The 15,280-nt window shown below is 46.1% G+C and overlaps 1 protein-coding gene across 1 annotated transcript in view; it reads left to right on the top strand.

Annotated features, from left to right (window-relative positions):
- Positions 1–14,118, top strand: part of Fbxo36 (F-box protein 36) — a 59,212-nt gene extending 45,094 nt beyond the window's left edge. The window contains exons 3-4 of the mRNA XM_048344593.1: positions 5,098–5,270; positions 13,766–14,118. Coding sequence (XP_048200550.1) covers positions 5,098–5,270; positions 13,766–13,954 — 362 coding nt within the window. The 3' untranslated portion in view covers positions 13,955–14,118. The remainder of the gene's footprint in view (positions 1–5,097; positions 5,271–13,765) is intronic.
- Positions 14,119–15,280: the final 1,162 nt, after the last annotated feature.

Raw genomic sequence — 15,280 nt, 5'->3', positions numbered from 1 at the left:
CAGAAAAGGCCAGAAGTGGCGCTGTGGCTCAAGTGGCAGAGTGCTAGCCTTGAGCAAAAAGAAGCCAGAGACAGTGCTCAGGCCCTAAGTTCAAGGCCTAGGACTGGCAAAAACAAAAACAAAAACTACCAGAAGTAGAGGTGTTGCTCAAGTGGTAGAGTGCTAGCTGTTAGACACAGGTAAAGCACAAGACCTCTGAGTTCAAGCCCTGGTTGAGGCAAATAAATGCAAAACAACTCCATCTCACCCCACTTAGATTGGCCAACACTGTGATTTGAACAAGTGCTGTTGGGGATGTGGGGAAAAAGGAATCCTATTGTACTCTTGGTGGGAATATAAATTGGTACAACCACTCTGGACAGCAGTCTGGAGGGTCCTCAAAAAAAATGAAACAGATTTTCCTTATGACTCAGCCCATACCACTCCTGGGCATTTACCCAGAACATCACAAGCCATGATACTGTAAAGACGCTTGCACATCCATGTTCATTGCTGCACTATTCACAATACCCAAGTTGTGGAAACAGCCCAGATGCTCTACAAGAGATGAATGGATCCAAACAATGTGGTATCTGTACATAATGGAATTTTACATCATCTTTAGAAAGAAGAATAATATTCCAGGTGCAGGGAAATGTGTGGACCTGGAACAAATCATGTTAAGTGAGGTAAGCCAAGCTCAGAGAGCCAAACAGCACATGTTTTCTCTCATATGTGGAAGCTAGATCTAAAATATACTGGGACATGATAAATTATACAGGTCTCTAGGCATTCACCCATAGTGAGACCAAAGAAGGAGGCTCTTAGGAGAGGAACACAAAGGGGCAATACCTATGTGCATCTGATCATATGAAATAGTATTTATCAAAATGAACTTTAGGAAATGGAAACAAGAAGTTTTTTTTTCCTTTATTGCTTTTTGTTTTCTTTTTGTATTGTTTGTTCATTTATCTGTCTCTGTGAAGGTAAAGGATGCACCAAAATGGAGGGAGAAAGGATGAATAAATGCATTAGTGGACACTGGACACTGTGTGGAAAATGAACTATACAAACTTATGGGTGGGGATGGGAGGGAAGAAGGGAAGGGTGATATTGCCCAAAAGAAATGTACTCATTACCTGACTTAGGTAACTATAACCTCTCTATACATCACCTTCATAATAACAATTTAAAAAATTTTTAGATAGGGCTGGGAAGGTGGTTCAGTGGTAGAATGCTTACCTAGCGTGCTTGAAGCCCTGGGTTCAATTCCTCAGTTCCACATAAACAGAAAAAGCCTGAAATGGCGCTGTGGCTCAAGTGGTAGAGTCCTAGCCTTGAGCAAAAGAAGCTCAGGGACAGTGCCCAGGCCCTGAGTCCAAGGCCCAGGACTGGCCAAAAAAAAAAAAAAAAAAAAAAGAGTGCTAGCCTTGAGCACAAAAACCCAGGGTCAGCGCCTCGGACCTGGGTTCAAGCCAAGGAGGGAGGGAGGAAGAAAGGAAGAAAAAAAGGAAGGAAGGGGGAAAAAAAAGAAAGAGCAACAACAGTATAGTGCTTGTTGACAATGGCTGAAATAAAATTTTGGAAAGGTGATTTGAGAACTGCTGTTCCCCAATGACCCCAAGAAGAGAATGCTTGAGAACTATAACATTGTCTAGCCCTTGCACTCATTTGGAGCTGAGGAAAGATGGGAAGTCAACAGGTCTTTAAGTTTATTATACCATCCATCTTTGGAATTATGTCAGAAGGCTTTCAAGGCAGGCAAAATTCCCTGTATCTACAGTCATTTATGTGTCTTTATGAGGAAGAATAAAGAAAGAGAAAAATTATGCTCATGGTACCAATGAAAGTGGGGAGCAGAAACCCACCATGTTGCAGTCAGACCATCGCAAGGCAATGCTCTCTCGTATTGTGAACCCAGTATCACCCCCTTATTAGAAGAGATTCATATCCATCCCACCTCAGTATGAACCCAGACCAGCAGCTCGAATGGTACCCCCTTATAAGATGCCACTGGCACCCAGTTTGACCAGAGGGGTCCTGAAAGTACAGAGAAGGTATATAGAGAAGGTATGGCAGTACCCAGCTCTTGTGAATCAGCCAGGACAGCTAGTTGACTAGCTTCCTCCCCCTCATTCTTTCTCAGAACTAATAGATTTCCTTTTTTTTTTTTTTTGCCAGTCCTGGGACTTGGGACTCAGAGCCTGAGCACTGTCCCTGGCTTCTTTTTGCTCAAGGCTAGCACTCTACCTCTTGAGCCACAGCGCCACTTCCAGCTTTTTCTCTTTATGTGGTGCTGAAGAATCGAACCCAGGGTTTCATGCATGCTAGGCAAGCACCCTACCACTAAGCCACATTCACTGCCCGTGGAACCAGTAGATTTCAAAGATCCCTTCCCTTCATACCAGGATGACCTCAGAAGGATCTTCGCTGCGCACAACCCATGCTGGGCTGATGTGCAGGGTTTCATGAGCGCTCTCCTAAGTGAAGTGGATTTTTATAGTTTGTGAGGAAGCCCATCACCACCATAAGGAACATCCTGCAGTGCCCCCAGCCCCAGATGTTGCGTGCCTCTTATCCATCCCGACTGCGACCAGAATGGTGGGGAGGATATGCCTAAAATAAAGCATTAGAAGAGCGCTTATTTCTAGATTGGGCTTGACAGGCTGCTGACAGCTTGCTAAAAGCTGCTTGTTGGCATGGGGTTCCCACCTTTCTTACTCCCCCTAATAGGGAAACAACCTGATGAAGGTATACTTGTTACTACAAGACATGCAGGAAGATATACCATTGTTGAACAATACCTCACGTACTGCTGCTGCCGTGGTCCATACAGGGAACTATGTATCAGCCAGGACTTGGGGTGCTTTCCCCCTCCATCATACTGACTTCCATCCAGTTGCTAAGCCCCAACTGCAAAGGCTCCTAACATCCTGAGCAAGAACCATTTGCATAGGCCTCATGGAGAGAGCCAGGCTGAAAGCCAAAGCTCGGATATTAGAGGGCACAGAAAAGGATATGGAATAAAAAAGGAAAATTCCACTCTAATTAGAGCCCAGGGAGGCACACTGGATAGACAACTTGTAATTAACTAATTAATTTGTCCCATTCCTTGTTGTCTCCTAATGTACCCCTCCCTCTCCTGCCATCCAGCAGGAAGTAGCCAGACACCTGCGTCCACTCTTACCACCTAGGGTTACATGATAGAACAAATTAGCAGTGGGGAATTTGTAATGGAAAAATTCTCTCTGTGTGTATTAGTTTTGTGTTTTGATGTCCCACTTTTTTTTTTTTTTTTGCCAGTCCTGGGGCTTGGGACTCAGGGCCTGAGCACTGTCCCTGGCTTCTTTTTGCTCAAGGCTAGCACTCTGCCACTTGAGCCACAGCACCACCTCTGGCCTTTTCTATATATGTGTGGTGCTGGGGAATTGAACCCAGAGCTTCATGTATACGAGGTGAGACTTTACCACTAGGCCATATCCCTAGCCCCCTGATGTCCCATTTCTATCAGCATAAGATTTTGTTTTGTTTTTGCTGGTCCTGGACCTTGAACCCTCTGGGCTTGGGTGATGTCCCGGAGCTTTTTTGTGCTCAAGGCTAGCACTCTACTACTTGAGCTAAAACACCACTTAAGGCTTTTTCTGGGATTATTTGGAGATAAGCATCTCATGGACTTTCCTGCCTGGGCTGGCTTTGAACCAAGACTCTCAGATCTCAACCTCCCGAGTAACAAGGATTACAGGCATGAGCCACTGGCACCTGGCTTGCCTTTTTTCTTGCATACACATAACTAGGCATCTGTTTGTTTGTTTGTTTATTTATTTTGCCAGTCCTGGGCCTTGGACTCAGGGCCTGAGCACTGTCCCTGGCTTCTTTTTGCTCAAGGCTAGCACTCTGCCCCTTGAGCCACAGCGCTACTTCTGGCCATTTTCTATATATGTGGTGCTGGGGAATCGAACCCAGGGCTTCATGTATATGAGGCAAGCACTCTTGCCACTAGGCCATATTCCCAGCCCCATAACTAGGCACCTATTAAGGTAGATGTAAACCTTTGTTGTTTGAGGTGTAGGAATTCAAGAATCTTGCTTTGTGACCAAGGCCTTTAGTACTCTGTTTTCCTGACTAAGAGTCATGATCGCCCCAGCCCCCTCTCCCCCCCTATTTTGGTGCTGGTCTTGGGGCTTGCACTCAGGGCCCAGGTGTGGTCTCTGAGCTTTTGTGCTCAAGGCTAGCAATCTACCACTTGAGCCACAGCAATACTTTGGGCTTTTTGATGGTTAATTAGAGAGAAGAGTCTCATGGTCTTTCCTACCCAAACTGGCTTTGAACCACAATCCTCAGATCTCAGCCTCATGAGTAGCTAGAATTACAGGCATGAGCCAACAGCACCTGGCAACTCTGCTCATCTGAATGCCATTCTGTACTCAGAGGTCCTAACTTCCATTTCCTGAGCATGGGGAAGTGTGAGCCTTCCAGCCTCCTATGCCAGGACAGACCCATCTACAGATGTGACCCCTCTCTTCAACCTTCCAAAAACCTGCTCCCCTCAGAGTGGAGTGGAACAGATGCTTCTGGTCAGAAGACTCCTCCATCTTTGTCCTTCAGCTTTCCAGTAAAGCCTGGTATCTCTCAAGTCATTGGCAACTAAATAGCAAGTAATCAAGGTTGGATCCAACATCAGTTGGAGACAAATGTCTCTAAAACTTCACACCTGCCAGGCTCCAGTAGCCACATTCCTAGCTACTTAAGAGGCTGGGATCAAAGGGTCTTAGTTCAAAGCCAGCCACAGCAGGCAAATCTGAGGGACTGATCTCCCAATAATCTGTAAAAACCCTGAAGTGCAGGTGTGGCTGAAGTGGTAGAGCACCAACCACAAGCAAGGGACAGCTGCAAGTCCTGAGTTCAAGTGCCATTCCTGTCACAAAAACAATAGCATCAACAACACCCTTCCTGTCCGTGATTCCAGAAGCAGCTAGGTGACACTAAGAGTAACTGCAAGCTCATGGCACTCTTAGGGAACCAAGTGCCCTGAAGCTTCCTTCCCATTGGTTATGATAGTATTCATGTTACTATGTGTGATAAACAGCCATATTGGTTTGTTGGTTTCTTTGATTACAGTCCAAATCGCCTTAATATTTGGTGGAAGAATATTGGACTATGTCTCCAATTTGTGTGGAGGTAAATTCGACTTCCTTGAGCGGCTCTCAGACAAATTGCTCCTGAGTATCATTTCTTACCTGGACCTGGAAGATGTTGGCAGGCTCTCTCAGACATCACACAGGTTTGCAAAGGTAACAGTCTGTTTTTTTTTTTTTTTTTTTGGCCAGTCCTGGGGCTTGGACTCAGGGCCTGAGCACTGTCCCCGGCTTCTTCTTGCTCAAGGCTAGCACTCTGCCACTTGAGCCACAGCGCCCCTTCTGGCCATTTTCTGTATATGTGGTGCTGGGGAATCGAACCCAGGGCCTCATGTATACGAGGCAAGCACTCTTGCCACTAGGCCATATCCCCAGCCCTAACAGTCTGTTCTTTTAAGTCCATGGAATCTGCCATGTGTGTTCTCAGAAGAAAAAAAATGATATAGCCAGGTGTGGGTGGTTCACACCTGTAATCCTAGCTACTCTGGAGGCTGAGGTGTGAGGATTAAAGTTCAAAGCCAGACTGGGAAGGAAAGTTAATGAAACTCTTATCTCCAAATTAACCATTCAAAAACCAGAAGTGGCACTGTGGTTCAGGTGGTAGAGTGCTACCCTTGAGCAAAAAAGTTCAGGGACAATGCTCAGGCCTTGAGTTCAAATTCCATGATAGACAAAAAAAGAAAAACAAGTTACTGACAGGGCCTACTTTTGCTCCTGAAAGGAAGTGGGCGATCTCAACAAGTACCAGCAGTTACTGCAAGAGTCTAGCAATGATCACTTCTTTTCTTTCTTTCTTTCTTTCTTCCTTTCTCTCCTCCTTTCTCTCCTCCTTTCTCTCCTCCTTTCCCTCCTCCTTTCCCTCCTCCTTTCCCTCTTCCTTTCCCTCCTCCTCCCCCTCCTCCCCCTCCTCCTCCTCCTCCTCCTTTTTTTTGGTGGGGAGAGGGTAGTTAACTGGAGATAAGAGTCTCATGGATTTTCCTGCCTGGGTGGGCTTTGAACCATGATCCTCAGATCTCAGTTTCCTGAGTAGCTAGGATTACAGGTGTGAGTCACCAGCATCTGTCCATGTTCACTTTTTACACTGAGTAGTAGCCTGTTCTCCAGGTTTTACCCACATCTGCTCACAGCATCCTGCTGTGAATTTAGAGCAGATGTGAAACTATTCCACAACTTCCTCCTAAGTGTTCCATTTGTCCCCAGACTAGACAAAGAGGCAACCAAAAGTGAATTATAGACCAAAGAATTGCAGATCAATTATAGTACTGGTATTTTAACTCAGAACTGTTGCCCTCCCCAGCCAGGGACAGCATGACGGGATACCAAAGCCAAAGAAGTGAGAACAGAGAGAGAGTTGAGCATGTGGGGACCCGCAGAGACAAGTCTGACCAGCTTGTGAACACCGGATTCCCATAAGCAAGCCTATTTATTTAGCTTAGTGCAGGGAGGGTTACCACAGGTACATGCAGAAAACAAGACATCAATCTATTTTGTTATTACAATCATGAAACAGAGTTTGTGTACATAATGAATAACTGGCTCCTTTATTGATTTGAAGGCAAAGACTGCAACTTAGACATAACTTAGACATCCATTCTTCTTTATTTCAACCTTTTCAAGGTCATGTTCTCAGTCTTCTGAATACTGATGAGGCAGCCTTCCAACCACTTTACCTTTTCCTGGTCTTACAGCTCAGCTTCAGAGTTCCCTGCTCAGGGCCTTATACTCACTAGGCATGATTGCTTGGCTGGTGCAATTGCTTTTTGCTGGTTATCTTGGAGATAGAATTTTTTCTTGCCAGTCCTGGGGCTTGAACAGAAGACTTAGGCACTGTCCTTGAGCTTCTTTTTGCTCAAGGCTTGAGCCGCTTCCAGCTTTTTCTATTTATGTGGTACTGAGGAATCGAACTCAGGGCTTCATGCATGCAAGGCAAGCACTCTACCACTAAGCCACAATCCCAGCCCCAGAACAGTATTTTGTTTGTATTTGTGAAATAGGGTATTGAGTTCCATCATAATGATGAGATTCAAAATGTTTAAAAATTATATTCATCTCCAGTGGCAGTCATATCACCCTCGATCATATAATCTCTGCACATTGGACACATAAGACACTGATTGTGTGGATCTCTGCCAGTCAACAGACCTGGCCTTGGAGAGTCTGTAGTGTTAGCCCACAGTAGAGGACAGATATCCACTTAGCACACTTAATGCCACCAGCAATCAGAGTCACCAGGCCACCTGCTCTTTCTCTAACTCCATGTTGATCCAGTTCTGTAGTGGGTACCAAGGATGAGGAAATGAAGATCTGAAAGGCTTGATGGCTCTAGGTTTAGCATAAACAAGGAAACTTCTCTTAGAGCTTGGCTAACCTGAATGGTGAATCCTCCCTCCATCTCTTATTTCTTTCCTTTCTCTCTCTTCTTCTCTCCCTCCTTCTTTACTCCCCTCCGTCCTTCTCTCTCCTTCCCTTCTTCCCTCCTTTCTCTTTCTTCCCTCCTTCTTTCCTTCCCTCCCTTCCTTCCCTCCTTTTGTGGTACTAAGGTTTGAACTCCCCGCAGGTGGAGTTTTCTCATCTTCACTTGCACAGCAGTATACATTTAATTTTGTTAATTATTATTATTATTATTATTATTATTATTATTATTACTACTACCAGTTCTGGAGCTTGAACTCAGGGCCTGAGCACTGCTGTCCCTGGCTTCTTTTTGCTCAAGGCTAGCACTCTGCCAACTTGAGCCACAGTGTCACTTCTGGCTTTTTCTTTTTTGTGTTTTTTTTCTTTCTTTTTTCTTTTTTGCCAGTCCTGGGGCTTGGACTCAGGGCCTGAGCACTGTCCCTGGCTTCTTTTTGCTCAAGGCTAGCACTTTGCCACTTGAGCCACAGCGCCACTTCTGGCCATTTTCTATATATGTGGTGCTGGGGAATTGAACCCAGGGCTTCATGTACGGGAGGCAAGCACTCTTGCCACTAGGCCATATTCCCAGCCCGCTTCTGGCTTTTTCTATATATGTGATGCCGAGGAATTCGTGTATACGAGGCAAGCACTTGTGCCACTAGGCCATATTCCAGCCCAGCAGTATACATTTAAATAAGCAGGATACCAGAAAGCTGTGTTCCTAGTTGCTCCTCACCACAAGCCTTATGGAACCCTTGTCTTCTCTGAGTCTTGTTTCTCCATTTGTAAAAGGAGAGATTTTACCTATCAGTTCTTTGGACCTCTAATGGTTCCTGTATGTTAATGTTCCACCCTACCACCAGGGGGCGCTAAGTCCATGATTAGCCATATTGTGAATCAAAATAAGCAGAGCACACTTGGATGGGTGCCTTGTGATTTCAGTCCACACTGCCAGGCCAAAGAACTTCAGGGCTTGGGCATCTTAGATGGGAGTCATTTATAGATCAGAAACAAAACTAAATTTCAGACTAAATTAAGTCATGAATGAACATAATGCTAGTTGAGATTTTAGCTCTTTTGAAGTTCTTTCCTTGGCCCTCAAACCTTGTTTTCTCCCATCATCTCTGTTATACAAGACACCTAGATATCCTGAAATGGATTGTGCTAATAATGAGGTAGTCGTTCACATTCATGTTAGAGTGCAGCTATTTGGAGGGAGGTCCAGATCTGTAATTGTTGTTGCCTTGATGTTTATGTGGAAAGGATCATACACAGTTTTGCTTTATGAAACTATCCATGTCTATTTGTAGTTCATTCATTTTCAAAGATGAGGGTGATGGTCTTGGGAAGTAGATGAGGCTCGTGTGTTTCTTCCTCTGCTCCAGGAAGAAGTGAGCTCTTGTGAGAGCACCACAGGACAGAGGGAAGGCCTGGCAGGGGTTGGGCAAGTGGGACGTTTGGCTTTTTGGGATGGCGTGTCGCTTAGGTGCCAAGAGGCATGGTGCCGGCCAAGAGAAAGGATGGGATGTCTATCACAGGGATGGCTGTGGACATGCTCAGTTCTCCCTCAGACAGCTGGAGGAGGACCCCACGCACAGGAGGGGTTAAAGCATGGAAGGACAGCCAGGGTCCCGGAGTGTAGGACAGTGGGGCTTTCACAGGTCTCTGAAATGCTGGGCCTCGTCCCTTAAGGACAGTGCTGTTCCAGCCCACAGGGCATACACTAGCCAGAGCTGGTCTCACTAGAACATCTGCAGTTGACCATACTGGTGAGTCCAGTTGTCTTCAGTCTGCTGCCTATGATCTGAAGAGATAGGATATTCTAGAACTTTCTCTGAAAGGAGAGTCAGAGTTACAGTTGCTACAAAGCTTTGAATGCAGCTGACTTGTGGGCTGTTTAGTTAATGTTATGTTGTAGCTCTTTAACTAAATCTGCCTCTTGGGCTTGAACTCAGGATCTGGGCACTGTCCTTGAGGTTTTGTGCTTCAGGCTAGCATTCTACCACTTGAGTCGCTGCTCCACTTCTGGCTTTTTTTTTTTTTTTGATAGTTAATTGGAGATAAAGAGTCTCTCATGTGCTTTCCTTGCCAGGCTGGCTTCAAACTGTAATCCTCAGATCGCAGCCTCTTGAGTATCTAGGATTACAGGCATGAGTCACCTGGTTTTCTGAATCTGCCTTTTTCAGTATTATCTTGCTTGGCAAATTTAGGTTCTAAAGAAATGTCTCCTTGGATAGATTAAGGATTGACAATTGGGTTCTGTACCCTATTAAATTCATCTAAATGACAAATCAGAAAAGAGAAGTATTTCCTCTGGTGTTAAATTCAGTGAACACAAATTAATCAGTCACATGAGTCTTTGTCCTCAAAGACTCAGTGGCTCAGTGATGTGATTGTATGTGTAGTGGACTTCTAATTTTCCATCCTATGACCTGTTGGCTGTTCCCAGCCTTCCAAGACTCCTGATTGTAGCAGTAGAACATCCATGTTGGCGGCTCCTTGTTTTATAGGGCCTTGTTTTCTAGTCCTGTAAATAGAACAAGTATAGGGGCTGGCTCTTCAGTGTCTATTTCCTATTGATTAAGTGCATATATTTCCAGGGATTCTGTGTATGTGAGCACATGCACGTGTGTGTGTGTGTGTGTGTGTTTGTGTGTGTGTGTGTGTGTACCAGTCCTGAGGATTGAACTCAAGGCCTGGGCCTGTTCCTAAACTTTTTTGATCAGGGCTAGCACTCTACCACTTGAACCACATCTCGACTTTCAGGTGTTTTTTGCCGGTTGTGGGGCTTGAACTCTGGGCGTGGGCACTGTACTGTCCCTGAGCTCTTCAGTTCAACGCTTGTGCTCTATCACTTTGAGCCACAGAGCCACTTCCAGTTTTCTGGTGATTAATTAGAGATAAGAGTCTCATGGACTTGCTTGGCCAGGCTGGCTTTGAACCAGGATCCTCAGATCTCAGCCTCCCGAGTAGCTAGGATTACAGGCACGAGGCACTTGCTGATCGTTCTCTCCTTCCTACTCTTTACTGGGATTTTTTTTTTTTCAACTAGGGATCCTCACTTGGCTTTTTCATTCAAGGCTGGTGCTTTTAGCTTTCACTTGAGCCACGCCTCTATTCCAGTTCTTTGCTAGTTAATTGGGTTTGTCTTCCCTGGCTGGCTTTGAACCTTGATCCTTAGAGCTGAGCCTCCTAGCTGTGAGCCACTAGCACCTAGCTTCAGTACTGGGATTGAATTTAGGGCTTCATCCTTGCTAGGCAAATGCTCTGCTATTTGAGCACAACCCCAGTTCATTTGCCTCCCGTTGATTTTGAGATAGACTCTTACATTTTCCCAGGCTATCCTGGGACTGCTAACCTTTGCCTTCTGAGTAGCTGGTTTATAGGCAGGTCCTACTACACCTGGCTCACATGCTGAAGTTTTCCTAACCTGTTTCCAGGCCCAGAGGGCTCCCTTGCACTACTTCCTTTTGATCTCATTGTGTGGTCAGTGTTCACTAAGCTCTATTAAAGCTATCTCAGCTCCTAACACATCAAAACCAGACCTTGAGTTTTCTCTCATACATGGGCTGTTCGCATGCCTTCTCCAAGTCTCATTATTTCCCACACTTGGCCTAAGTAATGTTGCTCAGGCCTAAAAGCTCATCTTTAGTTTTCATTCCCCAATTCTCCTAATGTAATTCATTAACCAGACGAATCCTACACAGTCTACCATCTGACCACGTCCCCCACCCTCTCCTGCTGCACACACTCCTTCTACTCACATGGTGCTTTTTGATCCAGCAATACTGGGATTTGAACTCTGGGCCTTTCACTCTCATACTACTTAAGCCACACCCCCAGCCCCTCTTTGCCCAATATTTTTTTTGAAAAATTACTTATTTATTGTCAAAGTGATGTACAGAGGGGTTACAGTTTCATATGTAAGGCAGTGGGTACATTTCTTGTATAATTTGTTACCTCCTCCCTCATTTCCCCCCTCCCCCTCCCCCTTTCGCTCTCCCCCCATGAGTTGTTCAGTTGGTTTACACCAAATGGTTTTGTAAGTATTGCTTTTAGAGTCATTTGTCTTTTTATCCTTTGTCTCTTGATTTTGATATTCCCTTTCCCTTTCCTAGTTCTAATACCAGTATATACAGTATCCAGGGTACTCAGATGAGATACAGTGATAGCATGGTTGCCCAATATTTTGAGACAAGGTCTTCCTGTGTTTCCTGAACTGGCTTTGAATTCATGACCCTCCTGCCTGAGCCGCCCAGAGGCCCGGATGACAGGTGTATACCTTAACACCCAGCCTGCGCAGGTTCTTGACAGCAATTTTTAGCCATTCTAGGGCCTTTTTCTCTCTTTGTCACAGTTTGTGTTTCTTTGGAGGTTCAAGTCTAAAAACCCTCCCCTCCCCCCCTCTGAATAGAGTGCAATTGGAGTTAGTATTGTGGAGTCTAAGGTTTTTCTTTTTAATCAGGCCTATTTACCTTTCCTAATATTTAAGTAGTAGCATTGCTCCTAAAAAAGAAATTTTAAGGGATAAAAATAAGGTCAACCTCTGGGAATGTGGCCTAGTGGTATAGTGCTTGCCTCATACACATGAAACCCTGGGTTTGATTCCTCAGTACCTACCACATATATAGAAAATGCCAAAAGTAGTGCTGTGGCCCAAGAGATAGAATGCTAGCCTTGAGAAAAAAAAGAGTCAAGCTCAGTGCTCAGGCCCTGAGTTCAAGCTCCAGGACTGGCAATAAATAAATAATACGGTCAACCTGATTTTCATTCTGTCTGAACAGTAGGCTTTCTCTGTTCCTCCTAAACAGTGATATCTGCCCTAATCCTTAACTAGCAGATCTTGTTTCCCACTGTTACTCATCTCTGAGGGGCCTCACAGCTTCTTGCTCATTTCTCTATTTATGCCTGTGTGTAAGGGGAGTCAGGAGTCTAGGTGACTTAGGCAAGTCCCTGCAGAGGAAGGACCTGGGATGGGCCTTGTGCCCTGATACGCGTATAAAAGCACTGTGAGCTACTTAATGTCCCCAGCCATGCCTCGCTCTCCGCTGGTGGATTTTCACATGGGACAACCACAGAATAGAAGAGATGCAAGGGAAATGAGGCTGGTGATGAGCTTCCTCCAGTGTACATTGGCACAGGAAGCTGCAGCCAGGAGGCCCACAAGGACTCCTAAAAGCACCTGTCTATATTACCTGGGGTTGCCACCATGTGACACTTAATGCCCCAGCACCTGCAGATATCCACATTCTTGCCTATGCTTATCTAATGAAGGTTGGAGGTAAGAAATAAAGGTAATCAATACTAGGCAAGAGCTTTACCACTGAGTTGTAGCCCCAGCCAGCTCCATTCACTAGCATTTACTAGCAGAAGGTTAACAAGAATAGCTGACACTGCTGTTGTCAACTGAAAAGTGGTGTGAAGAAAACCCTGGATAAATGGAAGCTGAGTTTTAGCAGCTTAGAACATGGAGGACCAAGTCTTGTCCTGCAACATCACCTAGGGCTAGAGAGGTCTTGGCAGGCCTTAACTTTGTGGCCCTCGATAAAAGCCCCCAGGTCCCAGAAAGCACCTCGTTCCTGCACAAGCACCCCTTTCCCTGTTCCTGGGCAAGACAGAATCCTTTGTTCTCCTGTGGTGCTTGGTGCCTGTCCCACATGTGGAGAGGACTTGTAACAAAACTTGTGAATGGAATATTCTAGACCTGGGGGGGGGGGAGAGTTGGTAAAATCAAGGGCTGCTTTCTTCTTTTGCTGTAGTTTACCATAGTAACTCCTGTCACCTGCTCAGGCCCAGGATTCAGGAAGAAGGTCTCCCCCAAGGAGACTTCGGGTGACTCAGTGGTACAGCACTCACCTCACACGGGTAGGATCCTAGCTTTGGTCCACAGCACCGCAGTTATCAACCAAACAAAACTCGTGATTAATAAAATGGCACGATTTAGCAATGTCACTTCCCCAGCACTGGGGTCGGGGGGGGGGGAAACTGAGTGGGTGATAAATGCAGGCTGTGTGTGTGGCCATGCTATTCTGTACCTGTCTCGTGGCTCCCATCCCGAATAAGATCGGCTGTAGCTGTTTATAGATTGATGTCTTTCCTGAATGAGGAGTCAGGAAAGACTCCCGTGTCTGGCCCTCTTGTCTTTCGCACGGGATCTTTCACAGTGGCTGTCCTGCAGGCGCCACTGCATTGAGGGAGTGAACCCGTCTGTGGAAGCACTGCATGCTCTAACCGCGTGTGGCTCTTTCCGCCCGCAGCTGTGCATGTCGGACAAGCTATGGGAGCAGATAGTCCACTCGGCCTGTGACTCCATCACGCCTGACATGAGAGCCCTGGCCAAGGCCAAGGGCTGGAGACACATATTCCTCACCAACAAGCTCCAGCTCCAGCCGCAGCTCGGCACAAAGAAACAGAGACGGGGAGGCCAGAGGGAGAAACACCACTAGGGACACTTCTTCCTCCAGGCAGGGACTTGCACTGATGCCAGGAGTCCTTCACACAGCACTGAAGATTTGCACGCAAGCAGCAGAACCTGGCTGCTCCGGGCCATGCTTGAACCACAAGAATGTTCTACTAGGTAAAAAAACAAGCAATAAAGGATTCTAGCAGACTTTTATTAGATGTGTTATCTAGGTGTGGGGAGGGGCGCTGGGCTTCTTCATTGTTTTCCTGGTGTCCTGAGTCTGAATCCCTCCACAGAGCTCGCTGCTCCCAGGACGCTGCAGGAGCGCGGTCATAGGAGGCCACTGCAGCCGTCCTTGGGCTCTGGTATTTTTTATTTTTGGTCCAGTTGTGGTGCTTGAACTCAGGGCCCGAGCACTGTCCCTGTGCTCTTTTTGCCCAAGGCTAGTGTTCCACCACTTGAGCTGCAGCTCAACTTCAGGCTTTTTCTGTTTCTGTGGTTCTGAAGATTCGAACCCCAGGCTTCACGCGTGCTAGGCAAGCACTCTACCACTAAGCCACATTCCCAGCCCCGGGCTCTGATTTTGTATCCAGACCCTCACTTCCTGAGGCTCAGTAAAGCTATCACTTCTGAAAGGGATTCTGCTTCCCCAATGAGACAGACAGCTCTTACGTTGTAACAGGGATTTGGGTTTTGGGGGCGTTTTGTTTGTTTGTTTTGACAGTACTAGGGTTTGAATTCAGAGCTTGCTTGCTTGGTTTGCTCAGCTAGCATTCTACCACTTGAGCTATGTACATCTCCAGTCCAGCTTTTTGCTAGTTAATTTGGAGTTGGAGTCTCAAGGACTTTTCTGCCTTGGTTGGCTTCAAACTGACATCCTCCACATGTCAGCTTCCTGAGTAGCTAGGATTAGAAACAAGTTTTTGTGCAGATACTGGGGCTTGGATTCAAGGGCCTGGGGGCTGTATCTTAGCTGTTTCCCTCACAGATCGTGCTCTACCACTGTGTGTGTGTGTGTGTGTGTGTGTGTGTGTGTGTGTGTGTGTGTGTGTGTGTAATTAAGTGGAGAAAAGACTCTCGTGGACTTTTCTGCCCAGGCTGGCTTTGAACCATGATCCTCAGATCTCATCCTCCTTAGTAGCTAGGATGATAGTCATGAGCCACCAATGCCCAGCACAACAATATGTTTTGTTGTTGTTCTTTTGGTCTGGTCCTGGGGCTTGAAATCAGGGCCTGAGCTTTTGTTCTCAACGCTAGCCCTACACCATTTGAACTATAGCTCGGCTTCCAGCTTTTTGGTGGTTAACTGGAGGTAAGAGTCTCATGACTTTCCTGCCCACACCAGAGTTGAACCATGATCCTCAGTTCT

The sequence above is a fragment of the Perognathus longimembris genome, chromosome 4 (genome assembly GCF_023159225.1).
Source record: "Perognathus longimembris pacificus isolate PPM17 chromosome 4, ASM2315922v1, whole genome shotgun sequence".
NCBI lineage: Eukaryota > Metazoa > Chordata > Mammalia > Rodentia > Heteromyidae > Perognathus > Perognathus longimembris.
This window is presented reverse-complemented; position numbering and strand designations above follow the sequence as displayed.